The following is a 9,379-nucleotide window of genomic DNA, read 5'->3' as shown; positions in this document are numbered from 1 at the left end:
TGATAGAACTTATCTATATTTCTTACGTATATCACATTCAGTTAATTTTCTCAATTTACATATATATGTTCACAGTTACTGAACATATATACGAATGAGTTATATAGAGATGTGAATAGATTGAAAATATGTGTATATGAAAAGCATACATGATAGTGTAATTGTCTAATGTATATATTAATAAAAATTCAACAATCATATTAAATCCAAGAAATAAAAGGATATCGGGTTCATCGGGGTGGGTTGTGTTCAAATAATAGTAACCCAACATCAATCCAATACCTACGGTTTGACAATTTTACAACTCGATTAGAAATCAGGTTGCTTCGGGTTTTTAAGCACCCCTACTAGTCACTATCAGCTAGGCTTTTTTATTTTTAGCAGTTTCTATGTACGATTTACCATCCATCATTTTCAAAGCTAACGTTTTGCATGCTATCACCTTTATATACCACATCTTTTATACAACTAACCAGATTAGAGTCTTGTCCAACGCCCGATAAAGAAGCTTACCAAGCGAATGTGATTGAGAGAAAGAGGGGGGATGCCACACAGTTTTATACAGGTATCTTTTGTTTCTACTAGTTTCTTGAACAAAGCACCAAATATAGACCTCTGAATGATGTCTTGTTCACAATAAAGAAAAGTTGAAACAATTTTCAAGTGAGAGCTGGAAATAGGGAAGGAAGAAACAAGAAGCAAGAAAGAGAATGGGTGGAACAAAGTTGTAAAGAGAGGATGAAAAAAGCTTCAATTAAAAAAGTGAAACCGAAAGTTTCAACTTTAGTGGTGTTGGTGGTTGTCCCGACATAGTTTTTTTGAACTTTATGTATAAAATGGTTGTACATTGTGCTTTGTCACTTGTCTTTAAGAGTTTTTTGAATTTGTTGCATAAAAACATTATAACTTATGCATAGTAACTTGTATTTAAGACTTTGTCTTAAATGGTTATATATGTAGTATATATATATATATATAATTGTTATCTAAATTTTAATTTATTATCATAAACGAACATAAGTAAACGGACATTAACGAACATTAATGAACGAACGAGATTTTTGTTCATATTCGTTTCTTTAACTAAACGAACAAAAAAACTTGTTCATGTTCGTTCGTTTATTAAATAAACAAACATAAACGAACTTTCCATCGAACGGTTCACCGAACGTTTAGTTCGTTTACAGGCCTAGTCTCCGCCATTAACAAGGTTTAGAGGCCGACGACCACCATTGTGTTTCTCTTAACAACATAAACTCCTAACCGTTCAACTACATATACCGATCTACACATTCACTAATTCATTTGAAGGCTAAAACAAGTCAAATTACATGCGATTACCTCTTCATTGCCTAATTGACCTTTGTTTCTATTCGTACTTTGTCTTCGATTGAGTAAAAATAGTTTTTAGCGTCTTGAGATATTTAAGTATATAATTTTAAATGAGATTTTAATTAAATTTGTTACGATGTTTTAAAAATATGTCGTCCCAATTACATAAAATCATATGTACAAAAGAATGGACAAAATGAACAAGTTTATTGGATAATAAATCATTCTAATGTATCATATCCAACCTTTGCACATAACATCTTATTTATTATTAGATTTGAATTGAACATCTATTTCAAATCTTTAAAAATGAGTTGCAAAGGTTTTTTCTTCTGCAAAAACACCCCGAACTTTTCGCTCATGTCGAGATTGACAGGGTCGTCATCATTCGGAAGAAGCCAATCAAATCGAAGGATCAAAGACGCTAAGATAGTTTGGACGCTTTTGACACCAGACTGTAAACCGGGGCACATCCTTCTCCCTGCACCAAACGGAATGAACTCAAAGTTTTGGCCCCCAAAATCCAAATTTGAGCCAAGGAATCTTTCGGGCTTAAACAATAGAGGATCTTCCCAAAGTTTTGGATCTCGACCGATTGCCCAAATGTTGACCAATATTTGGGAGCCACGAGGCAATGTATAATCCATAACTTCACAAGTTTGGTAGGCACGATGAGGAAGTAGGAAAGGTGCGGGAGGGTGTAGTCTTAAGGTTTCTTTGATGCAAGCGTTTAGATAAGGCAGGTTAGAAACTTCAGATTCGACAACGGTTCGAGTGTTGATTTCATTTTTTAGCTCTTCTCGTAGCTTCGACATAACGTTTTTGTTCTTTACCAACTCAGCCATGGCCCATTCAACCGTTGAGGTTGTAGTATCTGTACCCGCTGTGAACAACTCCTGCGAATTAAAGTATGGAGATTCAAATTCACATCCAAATAAAAAACGACACTAGCGTCTTTTAAGATTGAAACGTAGAAAGACTTACCAAACCCAACATGCTTATTTGGTCGTTTGAGAATCCATTTTCAAGCAAACAATCGACGAAACATTGTTCCCCCTCTGCTACTGCAACCATTGATCTTCTTTCATCGATTATACGCTCCCAAGAATTGAATATCCCTTTCACATGCTTCAAGTTTTTCGTCCGTAATCCTTGAAGATCCAACCTCGCGAGCATGGGGAAAAAATCACTTACATTCGGTGTCACGCCGGTCGCCAATGTCTTGAAAAGTTGCTCTCTCAGCCCACCATCACTTCCGTTTTTATCATCCAGATCAAGAAAATCTTTGCCAAAGAAAATGTTGCTCAAAGTGTTGAACATTGTTGTAAAAACAACTCCCTCAATGCTCACAACTTCCCCTTTCTTCTCACACAAGAAATCCAACATCTGAGCCAACTTTTTGGCTCTCAAACTAGACTGGGACTCCAAGGCCTTGCTAGAGAACATCTCGGTTCGACAAAGGGTTCTTAATGATTTCCAGTTTTCATCGCAATCAGTCGACCAAATAAGGGTGAAAGGTAAAAGATAGCTTTGAAAAGCATTAGGAACGAAACGGGAAGAAGTAAAACGATCTTTGGTCTTGAGAATTTCTAAAGCAGCCTCTGGAGATGCTGCAACAACGAGAAGCTGAGTACCGAGGTGGAGAGAGATAAGGGGTCCGTGTCGTTGAGCCAAGACGGCGGTGACGACATGAGGGTCCTTTCCGACTTGGTGCATGTTTCCGATGATCGGCCACCGCCATGGACCTGGTGGAATGTTTTGTTTAGATCTGAAAGTTGTTTTGGCGATGGAAAATAGAAAGAAGGATGTAAGTAGAAAAACAAGAAGAAATGAGAAATAATTTTCTCCGAGAGTAATCGCGATATCCATTGTTGAATTGAATTGAATTGAATTCTGCTGTAATATTTTGTGTGAATGAGTTGGTTGATAGATGTGGGATATTTATAGGACCAGATGGGGGTTTTGATTGCCACATGAAGAACCCTCTTGTCATCGTACGGTCCCACATCTCGCACCGTTCTTCACGCGTATGATTATGTTCCCATGAAAACCAATTGGTGCATGCATGATTTTCTATACTTTCTCTATTTAGTAATTGCAATTAAGAAAACTGATTTTTAAGGTTCTTAATGTTATTTTTGGAAGGCAAATTAGATCACCATGTCATGATAAGTCTGTGATATGCCATGACCAAATGCGCGGTATTTGTAACGCAATTTTTTTTTTGAAGTATATAATATTTATATACGGCAAATACAACAAATAAACTCACACACTCTCCTCACCTATGGTGAGGTTTGAACCCTTGACCTCCTAGAAGGCCAAGGGCTACGATACCGCTAGGCCAAAGGCCCTTTGGTTTGTAACGCAATATTTGATTTTTCTTACTTTTCTAATGTCTTATTTGTTAATTTCTAATGTATAAAATTATTTAATATTATTGAATCATTAAGTAATAGTAGAATATATGTTAGAAATAGAAGGTAGAGGAGATGAAATTGCGAACGGATAAACTCAAAAATCGTGTTAGAAACACTTTCCAGATACTCTAATTCGACCCCAACAGTCTTGGGTTCACGAACTCAGTATTGGGATAATTCTTAAGTTTTTCCCCGTTTTTGGAAGGCTGTGAAATTCGAGTTTATATACCCAGATTCTCGTTTCTACATATTTAAATGAGAGATCGACAGTTACGGGAGGTTAAACAAACCGTTAATGGATAAATTTGAAGAGTAGTTATAATTGAATTAGAGAAGTCTGACTCAAAATATGGAAAAATATAAGTTTGGACTCAAGGTCCAGATCTTGGATACATTAATTCAGACTTAGGACTTAATCGTTTTCCCTTAAGTTTGAAAGGCACAAGTTTAGACTCAAGATCCAGATTCTCGAACTCAGTAATTCAGACTTAGCCACAAGTCTGGACTCAAAGTCCAGAGTCAAGTACTTAGTCGAATTTCAAGGCAAAATTCGACTTTCGATCTCTATGATCAAATCTCTGACCACATACACCCAAATTTATACTTAGTGAGATTTTGACTAAGTTTGATTCTTCATAGATTCCAAAAACTTCGAGGTGCTGCCCCTTGGACCACCGCCAAGGGGATCTACCCTTTGGAACCCCCCCCTTGACCCCTGACTTATGGTGATCTAAGATATAAAGGTAACATTTGAGAATGTACACTCCACACCTCCTAATTCATTTATGTTTGTCTCATCATCTTAATCGATCTCGATTTAATCACAATCACACTAAAATGATTGATGACACTAAAATCACCAATAAAATATATGTTTATATCTTATAATAATTTATATGATATAAAAATTTACCTTCATCGATCAAGCCTTGATAAACACCAAGACCTCATCATGACTTCTAAGGCGTGAGGCTTGACCTCACTGTCACGCCACACCTCACACCATTTAGGACTTTGGGTTTCACTAATGGATTTTTTTCGCCCATAATTTCCGTCTGATCACCAGCGGATTTTTTTGTCTGTGATTGAAAATCCATCGATAATCACGATAACCGGTCACATTTTCTTCTGGTGATGAGATCCGTCGCCGGTGATGGTGTTTAGCGACAAATTACTAACAAAAATTTTCGTTAAAGCCAAAAAAATATTATAACAATTTTATAGAATAAATTTAACCATTTGAAAAGTTATAATATAACAAATAAATATAGAATGCAACAAATATGACTTTTGGTCTCTTGGAAAAATATTTACTATCCAAATTTGATAACAAATGTCGTTTTTGCTGCGACGATGTAATGTTTTTTGTTGTTTAACTCGTGATTCAAAGGCGATAGGTCTCATTTATCAATCAATTAAACTCATGTTAGTTAAATTAACTAGTAAAATTATATTTTTTATTAACATGGATATCAAACCCGTTATGTGAGCTAACTAATTGTAGGAGGAGCATTCGCTTTGCGGGTAGCCGGAGTCACCACATTTGAACCTCCATGGTTACAAGGGGATTTTTTTATTCCTCCTTATATTCGAACATGAGACCTTCAAATATTTTTGACATTTGGAGCACAAACTTAAACCAACCTGTCATTATTCTTGTGGTTAACTAATAAAATAATTGTTATTAATAAGTTGGTTATTAGTTTGAAAAATAAGTTAATTAACAAACTAATAATATTTGATGAAAATTAGTCTATAGTCAAAATGAAAATATAAAATAATATAATTGAAAAAAAAATCCCATTAGTTTTATAAAACGACTTTTGAAAAAGTTAACTTGTAGACTTATTTATTGTTAAAAAAAATATACGTTTTTAGTAGTTTAAAGAATAAGTCATGATCGTCTAACGTACCATAAACGTAAAAATCATATATAATTTCTACGCATTGGTGATTACTTTTTAAAATCATTTTGTTGTTTAAGTTAGATAACAATATAAATGCTCTAAATAAATAAATAAATAAATATATATATATATATATATATATATATATAAAAGAAAATTAACTAGAAAACATAAAAAAAACCCAATAAACATTTGTACTAATTTTAAAAAAGAATTAACTTATAAACGTATTCATGATTCCACAAATGTTGATTTTGATAAGTTAGGCAGTAAGAGCTATTTGGTAGTTGCTGAATGGTTTGGTGCAGAATGATTAAGTGGTCAGAATGATTAAGAGACTCTCATTATATAGTGCAAAATGAAATATAATTGTTTGGTAACTGTTTACAATGAAATTAGGGCGCTGAATGGTTAAGGGGGGCTCATGATGCAAAATCATTAAGATGATTTCAGAACCATTAAGAGACAAATTTTTTTTTGCCAAACAAGATTCACCTCTTAACGATTCAGAGACTGCCTCTTAATGAAACCATTAAGAGGTAAACAAACAACCCCTAAGTCGTGATTGTCAAACATAACCTAAGCCTAAAATTCATATATAATTTATGATATTGTTAACGTTATTTTAATTATTTTGTTTAATAAATGACCAAATAAGTTTTTTCAGCTATCTTTTGTTTAATAATAATGTTTGATAATAGAATAAGTCAACTTCCTCGATTAAGACTCTGTTTTTTGGTCCGTTCATTAAGGGTATGAACTTCCAAGAAAGTAGATAGATCCAAAGAGCGGACCAAAGTGATAAAAATAGTACCACTGGCAGAACGAGCTTTCAATTTCTAAAAGAAGGAAGAATTCAAAGGAGAAAACGTTCATTTGAATAAAATTCAAGAACAACTTTTTGTTATAGTAAAATCACATGTGATATTAAATCAAATGCTGACACTCTTCGATCTGTACACCACCAGAGTATTATCGCATATAAAATAATATCGTTCTCGTGTCTTCATAAAATAAAGTTATTATCACATATAAAACAGTATCTCTAATTACTTCTTATCAACATTTTAGTTAAAGGTGGATTATAAGCTTTATAAAGATTAGAAATTTGTGCAATATTCATACCCCTTTTTAAAGATTAAATATTATTCTCATGATATACAATTACATAATAAAATCTCTAATAAAGAAAAAAAATCCTATATTTGTTTATTTTTATATAAAAACTTATAAACCAAGTTATTATATGAATTAAATATTATATATTTATTTGAATATTATTATTATTATTATTATATTATAATCTAGAAGTCTATATCCGCCGCCAGGTTTGAATTCATTTTGTAATTCTTTGAAAATATTGTACCATTTGATTATAAAAGCTGTTTTATAAAATATTGTGTTTAAGTCTTTTATTATAAAAAAGTTTTAAAAATATAACAAATATGAAATTAAAAGTGAAAAACTAAGGAAATGACATTAATGTGATTCAAACTCGAGTTTGGACTCTACTAAGGAAAACTTATGTTTTCATTATAGTTTAAAATATATACAATGACATTTTCCACAGACATGTAATTTTGTACATTATGACATGGGTTTAAAAATGCGCACATTATGCGATCTGATGCGCGATGCGCTGTGATGTGCTGAAGAAAACGCATCAAAGGGTCTGATGCGTTGCAATTCCATGATGCGATCACATCACCTACGCATCACTCGATGCGTGCATCATTTGTGCATCAGCGCATCATGTATGTTGCGTTTTTGAGCTTTTTTTTCCAGTGTTTAGTTGGGCTTTTTAGTTGGGCTTCTTAAGTAAAATAGAACGTTAAAGTAAAATAGAACGTTAAGAGACAACCTGTTAATGTTATCGACCTAATAGAAGTAGCCGACAACGAAGAAATAGAACCAGCAAAGAAGCAGAAAGCGCGATACTCGACAGTCGATAACCAGGTCGATACTCGACAACCAGCAAAGAAGCAAAAAATGACGAGAAGTCATATATTGAAGAAGTAGAAGCAGCAGCAGTAGTCGATAGTAGCAAAAGATCGACAGCCTAGAAGAAGAAGCTCGACAGTTGACAGCAAGCAAAGTGAAGAATCAGAAGTCGACCAGCTTACAGAATGTCGGAATCGGAACCTATTGCGAGTTCAAATTCAAACACTTCATCAGGTGACCCGGGTAGAAAATATGGAACTCAAGATCCTAAATGTAGGAACAATTTCACTTGCCACTTTTGTGGTAAAGTAGTCAAGGGTGGTGTATATCATTTTAAATGGCATTTTATTAGAGGTCTATCGGCTGTTACTAGTTGTCCAAATTGTCCAGAACATGTAAAAGAAGAAATAAAGTCTTATATGCAGAAAAAAGAAGTAGCAAAGGTGGAGAATTTAATGAACTCAAGTTACTTGCATTCAGATGATTATGATCTTGGTGAAGAGGACGATGACTGTGTTGAAATAGAATGTGGTAGTAGTAAGGTGTCCACATGAAAAAGACCGAGACAAAAAGGTCCCCTAGATAGATTCTTCACTCCTAATCCTTAAGACGTGATCAAAGGTAAAAAAGATGGAAAAGGAGGGATACAACAAACCATAAATGTGGTGGTTCAGAAGGAGTTAAGGGATAAAGCTTGTACGCAAATAGCAAGGTGGTTTTATGATGCCGACATTTCTTTTAATCCCGCTACTTATGATAGCTTTAGTGTAATGATTGAAGCTATTGGCCAATTTGGCCCTGGAATGAAACCACCAAGCATGTATGAGCTAAGAGTTCCTTTACTCAACCAAGAAGTAAAAAACCGTTGAAGAAGAAGTAAAGGAACATAAAAAGGAATGGCAAAAAGGTTGCTCTATTTTATCGGATGGATGGCATGATTCGGTTGTCCAAAAAGACATAATTAACTTTATGGTGAACTCTCCAAAGGGTTCTGTATTTGTGAAGTCTATGGATGTTTCCGATGTCTCTAAAGACGCAAATTTATTGTTTGGGATTCTTGATAAAATGGTGGATGATGTTGGATAAGAAAATGTAGTCCAAGTGATCACCGATAATGCATCTGCGTACGTTAAAGCGGGTATGAGTTACTATTTTAGTCTATTCCTAATTATAATTTATATMTTAATAATWTTATATATGTAATAATAATACTATGTATGTTTAATACTACTATGTATTTTGTCACCTAATATTTTTATTTTAAACTTTAAAGGGAAGATGCTAGAAGCTACGAGAAAGCATCTTTATTGGACTCCATGTGCTGCCCATTGCATAGATCTTATGTTAGAGGATATCATGAAACAAATTCCTCGGGTGAAAAGTTGTTTGAAGAAGGCAATGTTCGCCAATGGATACATATACAACTTTGTTGGTCTAGTGAACTTGATGCGGAAGTTCACAAATCAAAGGAACTTGCATAGGCCCGCAATCACAAGATTTGGTACATCTTTTATCACTCTTCTTCAATTTCACAAACAAAAGAATAACTTCAGAAAGATGGTTATTTCTCAAGAACGGATGGATAGCAAATGGTCAACTGAACCAAAGGGAAAGATGTTGCACTCCTACATCTTACAAGAGACGTTTTGGAGGAATATTGTGTATGCTCTCAACTTGACGGGCCCTCTTGTTAGTGTTCTTAGGTTAGTTGACAGGGAAAGAAAGCCGGCCATGGGTTATATTTATGAAGCTATGGATAGGGCTAAGGAGGCTATTGCT

At 34.1% G+C, this 9,379-nt stretch overlaps 2 protein-coding genes across 2 annotated transcripts in view; one reads left to right on the top strand and one right to left on the bottom strand.

Annotated features, from left to right (window-relative positions):
• Nucleotides 1-1,522: 1,522 nt before the first annotated feature.
• Nucleotides 1,523-3,201, bottom strand: LOC112508666 (probable (S)-N-methylcoclaurine 3'-hydroxylase isozyme 2). The gene is made up of 2 exons (XM_025113352.1): nucleotides 2,317-3,201; nucleotides 1,523-2,228 (listed from the first exon to the last, which is right to left on the bottom strand). The coding sequence occupies exons 1-2, from the start codon at nucleotides 3,199-3,201 to the stop codon at nucleotides 1,623-1,625; spliced, it is 1,491 nt and encodes a 496-aa protein (XP_024969120.1). The 3' UTR covers nucleotides 1,523-1,622.
• Nucleotides 3,202-7,785: 4,584 nt separating this feature from the next.
• Nucleotides 7,786-9,379, top strand: part of LOC112508665 — a 2,592-nt gene continuing 998 nt past the window's right edge. Inside the window, exons 1-2 of the mRNA XM_025113351.1 lie at nucleotides 7,786-8,131; nucleotides 8,874-9,335. Of these exons, the coding sequence (XP_024969119.1) occupies nucleotides 7,786-8,131; nucleotides 8,874-9,335 (808 nt within the window). The remainder of the gene's footprint in view (nucleotides 8,132-8,873; nucleotides 9,336-9,379) is intronic.

Source organism: Cynara cardunculus (assembly GCF_001531365.2).
Source record: "Cynara cardunculus var. scolymus isolate 2C chromosome LG 3, CcrdV1, whole genome shotgun sequence".
Lineage (NCBI taxonomy): Eukaryota > Viridiplantae > Streptophyta > Magnoliopsida > Asterales > Asteraceae > Cynara > Cynara cardunculus.
This window is presented reverse-complemented; position numbering and strand designations above follow the sequence as displayed.